The sequence below is a fragment of the Corella eumyota genome, chromosome 2, assembly GCF_963082875.1.
Source record: "Corella eumyota chromosome 2, kaCorEumy4.1, whole genome shotgun sequence".
NCBI classification, from domain to species: Eukaryota; Metazoa; Chordata; class Ascidiacea; order Phlebobranchia; family Corellidae; genus Corella; species Corella eumyota.
In genome coordinates, this window is record NC_137491.1 from 12,824,776 (window position 1) to 12,842,371 (window position 17,596).

At 28.6% G+C, this 17,596-nt stretch overlaps 4 protein-coding genes across 4 annotated transcripts; 2 read left to right on the top strand and 2 right to left on the bottom strand.

The window, feature by feature from the left end:
- Positions 1-1,796: 1,796 nt before the first annotated feature.
- Positions 1,797-5,079, top strand: LOC145741166 (galactosylceramide sulfotransferase-like). Its single transcript, XM_082558697.1, has 6 exons — positions 1,797-2,377; positions 2,493-2,647; positions 2,760-2,978; positions 3,245-3,392; positions 4,050-4,169; positions 4,292-5,079. The coding sequence occupies exons 1-6, from the start codon at positions 1,955-1,957 to the stop codon at positions 4,628-4,630; spliced, it is 1,404 nt and encodes a 467-aa protein (XP_082414823.1). The 5' UTR covers positions 1,797-1,954; the 3' UTR covers positions 4,631-5,079.
- LOC145741168 (general transcription factor IIH subunit 4-like) lies at positions 3,772-9,244 on the bottom strand. The gene is made up of 12 exons (XM_082558699.1): positions 9,098-9,244; positions 8,782-8,886; positions 8,408-8,542; positions 8,008-8,190; positions 7,721-7,802; positions 7,525-7,632; positions 7,202-7,285; positions 6,832-6,964; positions 6,646-6,697; positions 5,760-5,886; positions 5,203-5,343; positions 3,772-4,933 (listed from the first exon to the last, which is right to left on the bottom strand). Exons 1-12 carry the CDS (start codon positions 9,217-9,219, stop codon positions 4,820-4,822), a joined length of 1,386 nt encoding a protein of 461 aa, XP_082414825.1. The 5' UTR covers positions 9,220-9,244; the 3' UTR covers positions 3,772-4,819.
- On the bottom strand, positions 9,244-10,908 carry LOC145741167 (Golgi pH regulator-like). The gene has a single exon (XM_082558698.1). It carries the CDS (start codon positions 10,856-10,858, stop codon positions 9,461-9,463), a length of 1,398 nt encoding a protein of 465 aa, XP_082414824.1. The 5' UTR covers positions 10,859-10,908; the 3' UTR covers positions 9,244-9,460.
- A 1,555-nt stretch (positions 10,909-12,463) lies between these two features.
- Positions 12,464-16,493, top strand: LOC145741927 (growth hormone secretagogue receptor type 1-like). Its single transcript, XM_082559624.1, has 9 exons — positions 12,464-12,595; positions 13,339-13,467; positions 13,850-13,979; positions 14,175-14,303; positions 14,507-14,646; positions 15,097-15,233; positions 15,474-15,590; positions 15,791-15,929; positions 16,176-16,493. Exons 1-9 carry the CDS (start codon positions 12,522-12,524, stop codon positions 16,312-16,314), a joined length of 1,134 nt encoding a protein of 377 aa, XP_082415750.1. The 5' UTR covers positions 12,464-12,521; the 3' UTR covers positions 16,315-16,493.
- Positions 16,494-17,596: the final 1,103 nt, after the last annotated feature.

Sequence of the window (17,596 nt, forward strand, 5' to 3'; positions counted from 1 at the left end):
AGATGTTTGCAGATACAAGATTACGAGGAGGACAAAAAACTCTTATGAAAAACATAGTTCTATTTCATATAACAGCATCTTTACTAATATTACTGTCAACCATATTCAATAATTTAATTTTAAATCTGGGCTATTTTGGTGACTCTTGCCGAATTATAAACATTATTAAAGTTGTAACACAATCTATAGGATTGATGTCGATTTTTGTTGTTTTGTGGCTGCGGATTAAGTTATTCTACCACCACGCGGTCATGAAAACTTTATTAACGTCTTCAATACAACGACTTTTAACTTGGATAGTCGTTTTAATTTGTATCAATGCAACAGTACAAATTATACTGTTTGCTATAGTTGATACACCGTTCTTTGATCCCAAATTAGGGTGTGTAGCTAAGAATGTTAAAAATCAAAACGATAAACAAGTTATAGCGGCGTTTGTTGTCATCATTCTGCTTGCCATTTTGATATCAATTACACTTCCTAGTATTTTAGCGTATCCATTAATTAAGCGAAGATGTGAGTCCAGTGCATCGACACAGAAGTCAATAAAAACTTTAAACAAGCGACTTTTGGTGGCGACGTCCATATGCATTGCTGTGTATTTGTTAATCTTTACTGTACTGATTATGAACGTTCATCAAAACTCTATGGTAATAAGTTGCTCGATTTACAATACTGGATTAATTATTAACTTGTTGATTGTCACCATATCGTTTGCAGACTGGAGACAAATGATATTTTCTTGGACAGTTATTCAGTCATCGTATGCCGTGACTCTTCGCAATGATGTGTCCACACTGTCAGTTTAATTTAAAAACAAAAAAAACATGTTTACTTTAAGCTTAGACGTAATAGATTAATAATCTATTTATATTTGTAAAATATTTCAATAGATGTCGGTTTCATGTATACATAAAACATAATTTAAAATTTATAATTCATTTTTATACTTTGTTAATTATAAAACAGATTATATTTATTAATATTCAGTTTGCATTTCTTAAATTTCAAAAAATATAGCTATTGTTAAAAATGCAATATTTTTTTTAACAATTAAATTATATCACTATAGTATAACGTTTATTTTTCAAATTTGATAAGCACTAATTCTAGTTCAGATAAACCGTATAACTTTTAACAAATATACTATATGTTGTATATTTGTTATAATGGTTAAAAAAATTAGTTTATATGTAATTTTAGCCTGATTATTTGTGGATTGTAATTTAGTTTTTACACTAAATTGGATGGTTATTTCATAAACTACAAAGTGAGTTAAAGACATAATAAATAATTTCAATTGTTTGTACGTTTAGGATAATAAAACAAAAAAAAAAAATTTTTTTCTACTGAAATTGTTATTTTTCAATTGCCACCCACGCAAATTCCATTTGTGTCATTATAAAAATACTACATTTAACTGTCGATCTATTTTAGTATGTAAAGTTTAGTAGTAGTTTGTCAAATTTTTATAGCCGAAATATTTAACAATTAAAATTTTCTTGTACAAAATATTTAGAAAGTTGGTTACTACTAACACCATTATATACATATATTTTTAGGGAACTTTAAAGAAAACCTTTGTCGATAAGTTTTAAATTGCAGTCATGGTAAATTACTAAATTAGTCGGATTAAAAATGCCCACACCAAGTCTTAATTTAACTCATTGTTTTATTTTAAACAGCGTGTACTTAGTATGTTTTAATAGGCCTTAGGCAAAGTAAATCAATTTTGTGTTAACACGAAAAGAGGAATTTCTTTTTAGCAACAACACTGCGGGCGTAATGTAGTTTATATTTTAAACTTCCAGATAGTTGTTTAGCCGGTTTTAGCTTAAATACACTATCATAGTGTTCAGTTTTTCGTAAAAAGTTCAAGTTATTTAAGAACAGAAACTAAATTTGGTAAGTTTTACCTATTCTGACATAAGGTCAAACTGGTTGGTAATCTGCGATGGTTAAAGTTGTTTTTTCTACACTGTATTTCGCACTTGGTTGTGCTTCGATATTTATGTTACTTCATTACCTATCAAATAAAGAATTTTCAAACTTTAAAAGAAATTTTAATTTTTTGCCTCGAAAAGACATTAAGAAATCAACAATTTTTAAAAAAGGGCAGGGTTTACAGCCAGCATCAAAGACAACTAAAACAACAATTAAAACTGCTTTAAGCACAATTACGACTAAAAAACAGAATTCCGCAAGTAAGACTAAATTTGCAATAAAAGACGTTGGGATTTTAGCCACTATAAGTGATGAACAAAAAAAAGCCGGAGTCCCCTTTGCGTTCATAAAAACACACAAAACCGGAAGTTCTGTGTTAAGAACCGCGTTTAAACACTATTTGGATAGAAAAAAACTAAAACGAGTGTTCCCGGTAAGTCGACTAACCGTAAAGCAATGTAAACTAGTACTATTTATTTTAACCATCAATAAATATAAAGTAAATTAAAGCGACGTGAGATAATTTATTTACTATTGTTCACCTTTAGTTGTTTCCAAAATCCATGATTGGAGGTTACCCAGGATTTATCGACGAACGTTTTATTATTAATTTTACAAAAAACGAAAAACCTTATGAAGCATTTTTAGAACACTCGCGTTTTCACAGAAAAAATATGGAAAAGTTTATGTCGCCTATTACGAGGTTAGAGATAAAAAACGTTGTGTGTAGCAAATTGCCTTTGTTATTATTAAACGTTTTTATGTTTAATTAATCTTTTATTTATAATTTTTTTTTACTATTTTTTTCTTTATAGATATATTTCAGTCATGCGAAAACCTTGGAATCAGTTTCAATCTTCGTTTTACTATTACTACCCGCTACCCAACGAACGAATAATAACAAGATGGCTGAAAGATGCAATTTGTCTTTCCTATCCCTTTTTTCAGATAGCACATGGTAAACCAATCCGCTTTCTTGAATATTTTCATCTTGCTAAAAAAAATCTGAACTCTTCAATCCCCTGGTTTTTTAAGTGAGTTTTAAGGTGTAGTATGTCTTAGGCCAGTAACCTACCCTAACGCATTTTATTGCATTAATGTTTAAACAATTTTAACAATTATTTTTATTGAAACGAATACAATGTAAAAAAGAAAACAGTCCGTAAAACACTAACAAATCCTATTTTATTTTAGATTATAGTCTTTTTTATTAAAAAAACTTAACAAATTAAGAGTTTTTTATTCTTATAAAATGTTACCTTAACTGAAATTTTATTAAATTTACTATTAAAACGAACAGAAGCAAAAACTACCAAGCTTATGATCTCGGTCTAAATCCGTTGCTGGAAGACGAAACTAAAATAAAACAGGCAGTTAAATCACTTTCAAAAGACATTGATTTTATGGTTATTACCGAATATATGGACGAGTCTATGGTGCTTTTAATGGTAAGTTTTAAAAAAAACACCTAATATAATATCTAACCGTTATTAAGTTATGCTATATAAATTAAACAAATGCTGCAACATGAAATTTATCAAACATTTTATCCTTTAATAAAATGGGTAAAAGTTATTAGACTGATAATAAATTCAACCTTGTAGCGTAAATTTAGCTAATAAACTTTATCCATTTTTTTAAAGATAACTATTTTTTAATAGTGTTGAACGGTTACGCATATCACAACTGGTTTAAAGCGATCATGTAAATTAAAGAAATTAGATTTATCAACTTATATAGTATTCTTAACATTACGAAGTTTAGAAAATGTAAGTTAAAACATTTTTAAACATTCAACTTTGGCGTCATACCGTTTATGACGTCACAACGTTGTATTTTAAATTTTTATCGACGTATTCGCTTATCCATAGCTTTATAAACAATTCAACGATTGTACAGATTTTAACTTTTTTTTACCTGTAAACAAGCAGAAATGTACACTATAATTTTCCAATAAACGTCGAACATTATACCAAAAATAAGCCCTTATACATACATAGTACATAACTAAAGTTTTCAATGTTTATTAAATTTACCTAACAAAAAGTAGTCTGAGGCCTGTCAAATAGGCTAAAAAATTTAACCATCACTGTTTTAAAATAAAGGATCAATTGGGTATGAATAGTAAAGATGTTAAGTTAAAATCTTCAAATATCAACCTGGATTACGAAAGTATAGAACCAACAGGAAAAATATTAACAGACTTTAATGAAATGTACAAATTGGTAGGTGTAACTTATATAAATCAATGTACTTTACCCTAGACTTAATTATTATATAATAAAAAAGTACAAAGGAGTTTGTTGAGTAAGTAAATAAACCTTTTGACACATAGTTTTTTCTTTAGGACATTGCGTTATACGATCATTTCAACACGACATTATGGAAAAAAATTAACAAATATGGCCGCCAAAAAATGGACGAGGCATTGAAAAAATTAAGACAAAAAAAAAGAAAATCAGAAGCTCATTCACCGGTTAAAGACGTAACTGGTGTTTCACCAGCATATAAGTCGTTTGCAATAAAAGTTCAAAATTTAACTCAACACGAGATTTTAAGATTAAAATTGAAGCGCGAAGCTGAGGAAAATCAGTTCTATGTTTCAGATAGTTATCTTGATGATATAACTGATTATATGATTTCAAATCATGGAGGCTGTCATGACCCAGCATGGGTTTTAACATAACCCCCAATCAATTTTTATTTTGAAATATGTAATTTTACTTTGCCTATTTTTTACTATGCCAACTAATAACTTAAAACTCCGATTTTTACAAAAAATCCTTATTGCCATTTAACCACACATGGTTAAAAGGCAACATTTTATAAAACCATGACCACAGCAAATTGATGTATAACATTTTTATGCATAGTTTTATTCTGAATCTTTTTTATATTTTTTCCAATATCGTTTTACTTGATCATGGGCCTCTCTAGTAACAATCATGTATCTTTTTGCTGTATTTTCCCAGACCAGTGCACCAAGTTCCTATTAATATAAAAATGTGTACTAAGATAGTATTGTAAAAAAAGTAAAACCAATCCACTCAATAATTTATATCCTATATTTTTATGCTTTATGGTATTATACAGTTGCTAGAAACCTTTTTATTTGTTTATTTATCAAATGCCTTATTTAAAATGTATAACAATAAAATATTTCACATGACTTATAAATTTAATTTTGCTGAAATTTTTAGATATAAATTTTTACCAACAAGGAATTAAAAAAATGATTAGGTAATAAAAAATGAGTACCTTAGCATAATTTCTTAACACCTCAAAATCAGTTTGGGCTAAAAATTGGTTGTAAAGAACTCCATCTTGAAAAGTTAACCTATCTCGTTCTAATGCCCACAAACGTACTTGATCAGCTAGGGTAGGAGCTATAATAGGATCCTAGGTTGTTGTGTTGGTGTAATTAATATATAATAAAAATAAACAATACATTAAACAGTTATCTGGAAATATGGTTGATGGAACATTAGGCTTCGGTACATTGATTTAAGTGTTTGATTTCCACTGCTTCTATGTTGAGGTACCCTTAAATAAGGTTCAAACAGTAACTATTACTGTTAGGCTAAAAACTAATTAACTGGCTAATTATCATAAGACAATATATTAAAATCAATAAAATTCAAAACTGTCAAAGCAAAATGTTAAGGTTGGATGTCGTTCTTCCAACATTCATATTAAATAAATATAAGAAAAAAATAGAGGGTTAAACACATAAAGATACCAACATTGTGCTTATGTAATGGTAATGTTATGGTAAAACATTCATCAATAAACAACTAGTTAAATTAAGAACCAACATTTTTAAGCATATCTGGATGGGCATTTGCAGTAATAAAGTTAAGAATTTGGTCAGCTGTAATTCCATTAACAACAGCAGTTTGTACACTTTCACGTGTTAACTGCAGCACACATACATTTGGAAATCTAAAAAAATAACGTAATTTTTTTAAATTTAAATCTTTAAATTAGTGTGAAATATTAACATATCAAAATATAAATCAACACCGGCAGCGTGGTGTAGTGGTAAGAACACTTGCTACACCACCATGAGGTCGTGGGTTTAATCCCCACTGCTCTCATGCTGTAGCGCCCTTGAGTAAGGCGCTATAAACGATATGAACTCCTGCTGAGCCAGCACTTAATCAGCAGCATAATTACCAGGCAATTATAATATATAATATCCCAAACTGCTAAAGGCAACTCGAGACTGGGTCGGAGTAACAGTTGTTACTCTATGTTTAAGTCGCACATTCGACTTTCCCACATCGAGAATAAAGATATATACAAAAAAAAAAAAACAGCAGCATGGTTTAGTGGACAGAAAGCTTTCTGGCTTCATGAAGTCATGGGTTCAATTCCCACCGCTCTTATGCTGTAGCCCCCTTGGGTAAGGCCTTATAAAGGTTCAAACTCATGCTAAGCCAGCACTTAATCAGCAGGGTAATGATCGAGCTTCTCTTACATCCCAAACTGCCAAAGGGAACTCAAGACTGGGTTGGGGTCACTGATGTTATTTTATGTTCAAGTCATGAAGTCGACCTTTTCACATCAAGGATTAAGATTTATATAAGGTTAAAAAAAAAATTTTCTATCGTAATATTATTTAACTAAACCTGTAACTCAACCCCATATTACAATTACATAAATTAAGTATATATAAAAAAAATTTTAGCCAGTTTTTACCTATAAATCATCTCACAAAATAAAGAGAGTATGGCATACTGCAATTCTGAATCTAAAAATATGTAAACAATGTTCAAGTATATGCATCGAAAATGTAATTAAACCATATAAAACATTAATCTTTCTTAGCAGAACATCTATAAAATATAAAACTTTGATATCATTTTAAAAAAAGATTTTTCTTACTGGTGTAAGCATATACTCTGTAGTTAGTTTCAGCCAATATGAAACCATCTTTATTATTTGCACTAAGGGGATCGTTTATACCACTTCCTAGGTTTATTGCAAGCCTAGTTGGGTAAAAACGACGAGATTTTTTCTACAATAAAAAAATGTATAAGTTTATATTCTTGTAAGCATTTTTAGGAGGTACATAAAGTTTAGCTATTAGTACAGACTCTTGTTTTGATATTACCGCAACCCGGTGCGGTGCAAAATAATATTTAATTTAAAAAAGGATTCAATCCGAATCAAAGCAATTTTTATGTTTATCTATATTGTTTAACCATAATCAAACAAACTTTTTAAAAAATAAATAAAAAGTATATATTAATACCTTTCTTTGCATAACTAATCCAATCTCTCTAAGATGTTGTAAACATGCGATAACATGCTCATCTCTCCCATCTGTGGGTAAATCCTATTTAAAAATATTTCAAACCTATGTTATTTTTTACAAAATTCCAAGGCTATTTTGAGCAGAGTTGAATTATAGTGTTCTAAGTTTATTTCTCTGCGTTAATGAGAAGATAATTCTGTCTTTTTTAATACACAAAAAATGGACAATACTAAAAAACACTTACAAGTACTATAAAAAGATAGCAAAAAATAAAAGAGTTTTAACAAATATGACCTTGTTATAGTTAATATGTTTCTCACCTTTCCTAGTGTAGAAAAACTTAACTCAAAAAGAAATCTTAAAATAAGAACCAAGTTTTTTCCCTTTTCTCTAACCCAGTTTAAGTATTCCAATATAAAGAACCAAACCTGGAATAGTCAAATTAAAATAGTTACAAAAACCAATCCTTAAAGCAATGGGTTTTTAAAAAATATTAAAATAAAATTTAGTTTTTACCTGCGAGGGTCTGTCTAGAAGTAAAAACTGAAAACCTTTTGCAGTTATAATAGAATATTGTCGCCCATTCTCTTCATCTTTTCTGTGTTAACAAATGCAAAAAAATTTTAATATCAAACTTTTTGTAATAACTCCCCATACAACTTATTAGAAAAGTCCTTTGAATTTAAATGGTGCAGCAATAAAATTATAATCTAGGCGATTTAAATAATAATCTACATCAAAAGTAATACATTACATTCTTTTTCAATGAAAAATTTAAGGTAAAGGCAATTAAAATCAAAAACCTCATTAGCCCAGATTGAAGAAGGAGATCTTTAATATCTTGGCAAATTACAGCATTGGACTCAGATCCCACCATGTAATGTAAAACTACTTCCCATCTTTCTAATGCATATTTATCAAGAGATTGTTCATCTTTAGTGTGTTTATCAGGACCCAAGTGAGCTGTACTTGACCATGATTCTCCACTGTTTAAAACTTAAAAAATTATTTCCTAATAATTTATAGAAAAACCCTATAATTTTTTTTTTTTATAAAAAATGAAATTAAAGTATAATTTTAAAGCACAAAAATATAACCATTTCGTAAAAAAATTACTTATATATATACATTTTTCTAAGTTTAAGTACAACACTAAATAAATTAAAATACAAAAAAACACAAAAAAACGAAATTAAGAATCACCCGCCAACTATAGCTTTTTGCAGATTTCTTCTAAAAGTTGGGTTGAGGATAAACGTTGAAAATGTTCCACCTTGTGAGGAGGTTTCATTCCAAACTCTTAAGTTACACAAAGCTTTGATTGCCCTCTCATGCTCACTTTTAACCAAAATTTATAACTTTATTAATTACAGTTGAAACGATCTTTAAATTTGCAGATTGAGAACAAAAATAAGAGAAAAACAATAGTTTATTTTCAACTTTCTCTAGAGCAAAATAAGAAAAACTTAAAGATTGGTAATAAAGTAGTCTAAAATAATAAAATTATTTATTAAGTGCTTTTTAAAAGCAATATTTATATGAAAAACTTCACCCTGAACATAAAAATAATAATTTACAGTTTAGCACTTGTTGTGACCCAAGAATTAGCTGCAGCTTTTGTTATTGGTTGTTCCACAAATAAAACTTTCATTACATAATATTTGGCTAGTTCCGGCAGTTCTCTATATTATAAAATATAAAATATTCCAATGCATACACAAAAAAAATATAATAATATAGAAATGTCAACTACAAAAACGTTACAAAAATTGCTACTATAACCTTATAACAATTGCCATAACACTATTGATTTTTTTTTAATTATCAGAAACATATTTATTAAAACATTTTTTTATTTTTAAATATCAAAAATTATTACATAAAATTAGTTACCTGAATACAGCCATACATGTTGCAGGATGCTCATACAAGCTATCCAATAACACACCCGGTAAACTACATAAATATTCCTGTAAGTTTTTACACTCCAACTTCACCTTCTGAAAGTTATTCATTTAAAAATTTTGATCCCATTAGACCTAGGGACAAAACAGTGTAATAAGCTAGTGAAAATAATTATTAGAAAGTAAAATTTACCCACCACTAATAAATTAACATGCCTTTGTTTGTAATACAATAACAGTCAGTAATGCAAGCAACAAATAAAATTTTCGATTTTCTATTACAAGATAATGGTGTTAATAAATAACAAGTTAGCATCGATTGCACAAAATATCACACAAATTATTCCCGAATTTACTCTCTAAATGCGGAAGAAAGAGTTAAATCTTTAACAGTATGTTTTTCAGGTGCTTGCTTATGAGCTAAGTACAAAAATCCAATACTACTTAAAGCACTGACCAAAAAAATAATGTCAAACCATCTATGGTAAAACCGAAATTGCAACTCCCCCAAAACCTGTGTGATTATTGTCCTGTAACTCTCAGGCATATTCATTCTCATTAGAAGAACTGAAGACACAAAGTACATTCCCATAATTTGAGCCAATCCCATTACGATAATGTTGGAAGATTTGCTACTTGAAATCGCATAAAAAAACTTTGTTAAAGTAATTAACAAGCCTCTTATTGAAGTAACAATCATAACGCCGACCAAGATAAATGATACATGTTGAGACCAAAATGCAACATCAAACTCAAACCCAAGATAGTGAACTAAAATTTCTATTCCTCTAGTCACAGGATCTTTTTTGCCGACGCGATTAAAAACAATATTTATGGTACACATAAATATTTTCCACATACAGTACAAAGAGAAAAAATAACCCAGAATATTAAAATATCTTCCTTTCAAGGTTTTTGAATAATCAATTCGAGTTCTTGAAGCATGTAAATCGACCGATTCCAGAAACAATTGTCTACTTAATTCCTCGTGCATATTAACATCCATCTCTAATTGATGAATATTTTCACTTGTAGTGGGTGAAGCGGTTGTAGCTGTTTTAATTCTTGCCCACAGCCCTCCCCCGTTATCAGATACCCCCATTAACGAGTTAGCTCGTTTCGCAATAGCAATTCTCTTCTTTTTGCCAATGATTATTTCGTTTGTTTGCAAGAGCTTTTTTTCCAGTGCCAGTATATCAGCATCAGTTACATGGCGAAGAAAATATGATGAATAAGTGTAGGGGCAATTAACAGCTCCAAAACCAGATAACAAAGCCATGACTGTCACCCCAATGACGCCAACTCTACTTATAACTTGCTCAATTGATAATATACCATGTTGTGCACTTAAAATTGGAAATGGATCACCAATTTTCCAGAAAAAGTACATAAACAATAACCATATAAATGCAGCAGCAGTTGTCTTGTATTTCTGTAGAAATCTAATGTTTCCAATAACAAAATATGCTATGCAAAATGGCAGTAAAAACACCACCACAAACAACATAATATAGAGATTCAATTTCCAATGAAAAAATCTTGAACTTGCATTGAGTAAACCAATAATTTCAAAGATTATTAGCTCAAACATGGTGCAGGATAATGCAAAAGTTAACGAAAATATAACTTGTACAGTTCTATGATGACATTCATAATCTTTAAATAATTGCCAGATGAAGAAAACCCAGCCAAAACCAAAGAAAAGAAGTTGAGTGGAAAACATCACAGCAGAGTCAAACAAAAAGGCCATGATGTAAATTAGCTTTAGTTTTAAGCTTAAGCCAAATTTACAACTTTCTAAAAATATTAACAAATATCTAAAAATATTAACAAATAAAATTTAGTAAATATTTTGGAGTGATGATTATAAAAGGATTGTACAAAAAACACAGGATCCTGTAAATTGTGGTACCAGATGTAATCGTTAACTAAAATTCGCCGAATGCGAAAAGATGTTCACGTTTACATATGGTTCCGTAAAGACTATATTATTTGCTTAAAAATAAAAACCTGATACACGTCTGCACGTGCAAATTATGAACACAATTTTGAACTAATCACTCCTATCCACCTTTCCAAACAAAACACATAAAAAGTACAAGCATGTAAATAATAGTATACTAATCACTCATCGTAAATAGTTAGTGCAATCCACGCATGACCATAAATTTTTTTTTTAAATTAAAAAAAAGGTAACATGTTTTAAAAAATATTTTAAGCAATAAATAAATAAAAATGCTATTAGCACATAAATTTGTTGTGAGTATAATTTTTTAACAATACGTTAACAGGATTTTCTACTTTAATAATTTTTTTGGACAAAATCCAACAAATTTTTATCACAAAAAATGTAAATTTTTTTTATTTTGCCATCTATAAAGTATTAATTTACTTCTACAATTATTATTTTCTTCATAAAATTAGATTGATTGACTACACCACTCCTTAAATACTTAATTACAAAGCATGTGTAGGTTATTCACGTAAGTCGCTGTGTAATTTGCGTAGGTCAGACTTAAAGTGCCATTGGCATTCAAATACTAAATCCATTTAAATGAGTTCACAAAATTTACCTGTCGCTTAGCCTGACAAACGAACAGGTTTTGTCAATAAAGAAAAACGCAAGCGGATGTAGTTAACGAATATACACTCCTTGGTTTTAGTTGTTCGCAACAGTAATAGAGGAAACTGTTGACTCGGTTGGCGAATAGTGTTTCGACGTTTTTATAAAAACATAAAAACGATTGCTTTTTTTCAGTTTTTAAGATTACACAGATAGTTCGCAATAGCATGTCATATTAAACTCAAAACCCCGCGTATTTAACGGTTATATTTGACGTGGGAAAAAATCATGCAATATTGCTTATAGAAAATACAAATTGCAAATACCGTTGGTAAGTCACGTGACCAACAATTTAAGCAATAGCAAAACTGGAGGATTTGGTTTAGGTTAATTAAATTACGTGGGCAGTAAAATACTTCCTTGAAGGTATTTTATTATAATGTCATTGCAGTACAGAACAATCCTTTCTTTTTATAAACAAGTCAGAGTTAGGTAAAATTAAAAATTAAAGTAAGGTTGTTTAAGTTTAGAAAAATAACGTAATTTTTTTGTCATAGCATATATTACGTGAAAAATCATAGAAGTTATTTTAAAAGTTTTGCCTTTGAATAACGTTGGCAGTTTATAACATAAAATTTAATAAGTTAACTTTGTAACATTATCGTGGAGAAAATATGTTAAAAAACTTTAACTAAAAATATTCACTATAAAAGTTTCGTAATACAAATTTTACAGTAATCTGTTCTGTTATGACAAGTTATATTTCATGTAACATTTTGGTGGATTTGTTTTAGGATTTCGAATAAAGAAAAGTTTTTATTGATTTTAAATTACATTTGTTAACTTAGAAATGAATTCGTTAGAATATACAACAACATTGACAACAACAACAACAACAACCAACAATCATTTAAGTACAGTCGAGTAAGTAACTATTTAAATTGCAAACTTAGTTAACTTTTACGTTAAAGTAGCATTGTTTTAAAGTAATATTACGTAACTATTTAAAACAATAAAAAAAGTAAACCTAAATAACTACAATTCATAAAATTTAAATCCAAATAATGTTTTCTATATTCCATTTTGGTTTATTCTATGCCACCATAGTAGAATAATCGTTTAGTTTTGGTTTAGATGCAAGATTACTTATTTACATAATGATTAAAAAAGCGCTTATTATACATAAAACACATGAATAGCTTACAATGAGTGTAATATATCTGTAAACCCAAAAAAACAAAAACCAGTAAATTTGTATTTAAAATTCTGTTTAAAATTTGTAAAAGCGAGATCTTATAGGTATTAATTTTGAACACGGGTTTTAAAACAAGTTTATGTTTTAATCTGTTTACATATTACAATAAAACACGTTTCTAAAATAATAGTAAGGCAATAAATTTTAATTAACTTTTTATTTTGTTTTCATGTTTATATTACAACTTAACGCCTATAAATACATAAGTTAGAACGGAACACAAGCAGAACAATTCGGAAATTTTATGTACAAGTTTTCTAGTCGCCATTAGGTTGTTATATGTACAAATCAGAATAATAAGCTATTGTCAAACGTAATGTTGTTTAAAATTACAAACGGACACGCCTACAGTTTATGTTTAAATTTTTATCACGAACTTAAGAATATAAACATAAACTCTTGTTTTTAACAGGGCTTATGTAACTCCGTTTAGTGAACCCGGAATTGTGGTTGCCTCTGTTCTATTTATACCGACGACAATTTTCGGAATATTTGCTAATGTTCTTACTATCATTGTGATAACTCGATCTCATAAATTAAAGTATGTAACTTTTTTGTTAATTTTCAGTTGCCCTATAAATATTAATATTTAAATTTAACTATATATTTCTTCAGAAAAAGTATGTTGAATGTTAAATAAGGTAAATACATTTTTACATATTTTTATGTGCATATTGGATATAATGCAATTTTTGTATAACATTTTATATTACTGCAAGAAAGGTAATTTAAATACTAGTAGATGATCATTTTTAATAAACGTATATCTTAAAATCAAATATTTGTAAACCCTCGAAATCTGTTTTAATAAATAATATTATTTTTTGATCAAATCAATACCAAAAAATAAAAAATATCGATTGGTAAAAATATTAAAATTTTGTTTTAAAACAATAAAGGTGATTTTTATTTGCATTTTACAGGTCAGTATTTAATCTGTTTATCGTAAGCCTTTGCGCAAGTGATTTAATATCGGCAATAATTAGCCCTTTGTCGCTTTATCGAAGAACGTGGGGATTTGAATATTGGGCAGCATCTGATTTTCTTTGCAAGGTTCGAATTGGTTTTATTTATTTTGTGTCAAGTTTTATTACACATCCGATTGTAATGTTTTTTACGTAAGCTATTACCTGGCATAATTTACAATAATATCTCAACAACATTGTTACAAATTTTTACAAATGCGAAAATAAATATTAAAATTCGAAACATTGTTGTGTTTAAATTGTCTTTTTTCATTGTGTTTAGATGTTTTGGGCATTAGATTTATGGACTTCGTACGTGACGTCATCTCATATTTTGTGTTTTGCTATCTTACGATATATATCAGTGGAATGGCCTCACAGGTTTACCCAAATTAAAAGAAGGCAAGCCAAGGTACATTTAACCACATTTACAAACAGTCTTTAAGTTGTTCTGATAATATCAGATGTTTCAATGATATAGTATTAGATGTTACGATTTTAATGATTTTTGTAAAAATTTCATCAATATTTTCAGTTTGTTTATTCTATGTGTAGTACAAAAAAAACTTTATTAATTTGAAGTTTACAATTTAAAATCAAAATGTGCTTGTGCAGATTACTATCAGCATTGTTTGGTTTATGAGTTTTTGCGTCGGGTTTATTCCGTTTTCTATTTGGTTTAACGCGACCAAAGTTAACCGAAGCAGTCCTTTACCGAATTCAAAGTGGCCATCATGCACCTTAAATTACATGTGGTAAAAATTGTTTTGTTTAGCTTTATTTTAAATAAGTTTAAATATTGTAATATTATATAGGCTGGTCGTTTTAGGTTTACTTCTTCCATAAGTTTTAATAACGTTTTGTTTATAAATGTCTTTACTTTAGCCCTAGCTTAAAACAATTAAATTTGTTTGACATTTAGTAAAGCATAAATCAAAGGGGTGAAAAATTCTCACTAGTTAAGCGTGGGAAATTATAACGATAGGAAATCATTTTTAAGCAATTTAAATGTTGCAATTGCATATTCCATAATCCGATTTGCAAATCATAAAACTTTATTAACTTTTTACATATAAATTAAGGAAAAGTTCGTGACATTATCCTAAAATTTTCTCACAAAAATACGTTATTTGTTACAAAGTTTTGGCCCCAATTTAAGGCTTAAGAATTAAGCATTTAAAACAACGCTATCTTTTTATTTATAGGATTAACAACTTTACACTGTACACCCAAGTAGCCTATTCCTTATTTTTTTACATTCCAATTGCATGTGTCATTGTATTATCTATTTCAATTGGCTTAAAGTTACACTTTCTACGCAAAAATAGAAGCAAACTAATATGTAAGCAGCTTAGTTTTTATTTATTGCATTTTTAACAATAAATTATTGAAAATGTACATAAAATAAAATACAAATTCTATCTATCAAATCTAAAAACTCAAATTATTGCAATTTACATATAGGATAAAATTGTTTCTTTTACCACTTGTAATTTAATTCCATCCTATTCTAATTGTGTTGCAAACGATTATTAAAGTCAATTATTGCACTGTAATTAATAATAACCTTGTATTTAAACAGCTCAAAAACAAACGGACACTTGTATTGAGAACAGACGAAGAAGAAAAGAAAATCAAATTTTACTTCAACTAGGACTAATTGTCGGCTCATTTTTAATTGGATACATACCACAAACAGGTTATTACTGCATTTTCATGAGTGATTTGTTAAAATACAGTAAAACTAAGAAGAAAATAAGTTTATAATCATAAAAACATTTACCAAAATTCCCACTCAGAATTGGGTTTCATAATGTATAACATCTATCTTAATGCATGTTATTCGTGTACTACGGTAAAATTTATGCAAAACAAACTTACCTTATAAGTTTTGTTTAGCTTTTCACCTTTACACTGTAAGCGTGCCAACAACAACGAATGCACAAAGAGTTTTTGACTGGTGGTTTGGCTTGCTGGCATATGTTGCTTTGAGGCTAAGTGAATGCCTAAATCCGATTTTTTATAACCTAGCTTCCAGGTTTGTATTTAAAGCTTTAAAACCATTTAATAAAACCAGAGCAATATTTAACAAGGCAAAATTTTAGTTGAAAATTAATAGTCTATATCGTATTTTAAAATACTATGCTGTTGGATTTTTTAAACACATCTTTACCAAGGCAGATTTAAATTACTGACTAACTTAAAATAACACAATTACAATATTTTATTTTTTTCGAAGTTTTTGAACTGGTTAAATATTTTAATTTATTACAATATTAAACAGTAAAATGCGTAAGGAGACCAAACGGACTCTATCATACTATTGTCGCTACTTAATATGCTGCTTTACCGAAAAAAAATCAGCACATACGATTTCAGCAATTACATCGACTACGTCGGGCCCAAGAGATTTACAACTGTAGCGAAAGTGTTACCCAACAACTACTTTTCAACAATTTTTTCAAGTTTTTGTTATTCTCAAATTTTTGATTTATAATGTTTTTAAAACACGAAGCTGATTGCGTTCTAGGAACACTATAAATGAGAAAGTGGTATGTTAACTGTATTCCTAGTATGTAATATTTACGAAATAACTATTTCTTGTTTACGTTTAGTTATAGTTATGTGACATTTAATTTAACTTCGGTTAAATAATAATAAAAAAATATTTATTTAAAAATTGCGTCAAAAGTTCAGTATATTTTTAAAGTTGTCCTGACTTTGCCCTAATAAACAAAAGCGGTTAAATAACTTTATTAGGCGACGACGTTGCTTCCACAAACTTATTTATTACGTCACTTACTATGGCTTTAGGCAACATATCATTATAATGGTGCAAATTCAGCAAAATGCAAATTCAGCAATACTTTTAGCCAGGCACAGTTTAATTTTGATTATTTCAATATAGCCTTTTTATCGCATAAATAAGGTAAGACCGAGAACTGCCAAGTTGAGGTGAAAGCGTGAACTTAAGAAATATTAATAACTTCCAATAGGTTTAGATTTTGTTGTTATAAAGTTATAATAAAATATATGTTTGTTGTTTTACTTTTGTTATAACGATTTTGCACATATTCTTGATTTAAGTACCTTAGTTAATAAGTTTTATGAAATTTTGATTACCCAAAATAAAATAATATTGAAACATTACACGTGGAGTTAAGCAAGGCTAAGTTGGCGCAGCTTTAAACCAACAATTAACCTTTTCTTTTTGTGTACCAAAACGTCAAAAGCAGTTTTGTTAGTACAAGTAACAGCCCACTAAACATATTATATCAATATTTATGACAAGTCTTATTGATTAGATACAGCATCAGGATTAAAATAATAGATTAGTATTTTTTATAATACCATTTCGCAGATTGAATATTATTCTGTAAAATCTTATGTAATACCGTTAGACATGTAACAACGGGTTTTAAATGTAATGATATATGTAAGATTAAGTTACATCAATTGTATAAGTAAATAAAAGAAAGATTTAAATATTCACTTTAGCGGTTTTGGTTTACAAACACTTGACTTTTGCCTCGCTAATTCAGCATTTTACATGCACGTAGAGACTTAATGACTACCAGGAAGAAATTTTGCCCGTTTGCGATGTGTGCAGTAACTGATTAGCAGGCAAGTGACTCTTATAAAACGAATTAATTAAAAAAGTTTTGATGTCATTGATTTCTTAGATAAATCTAAGTAAACGCATAA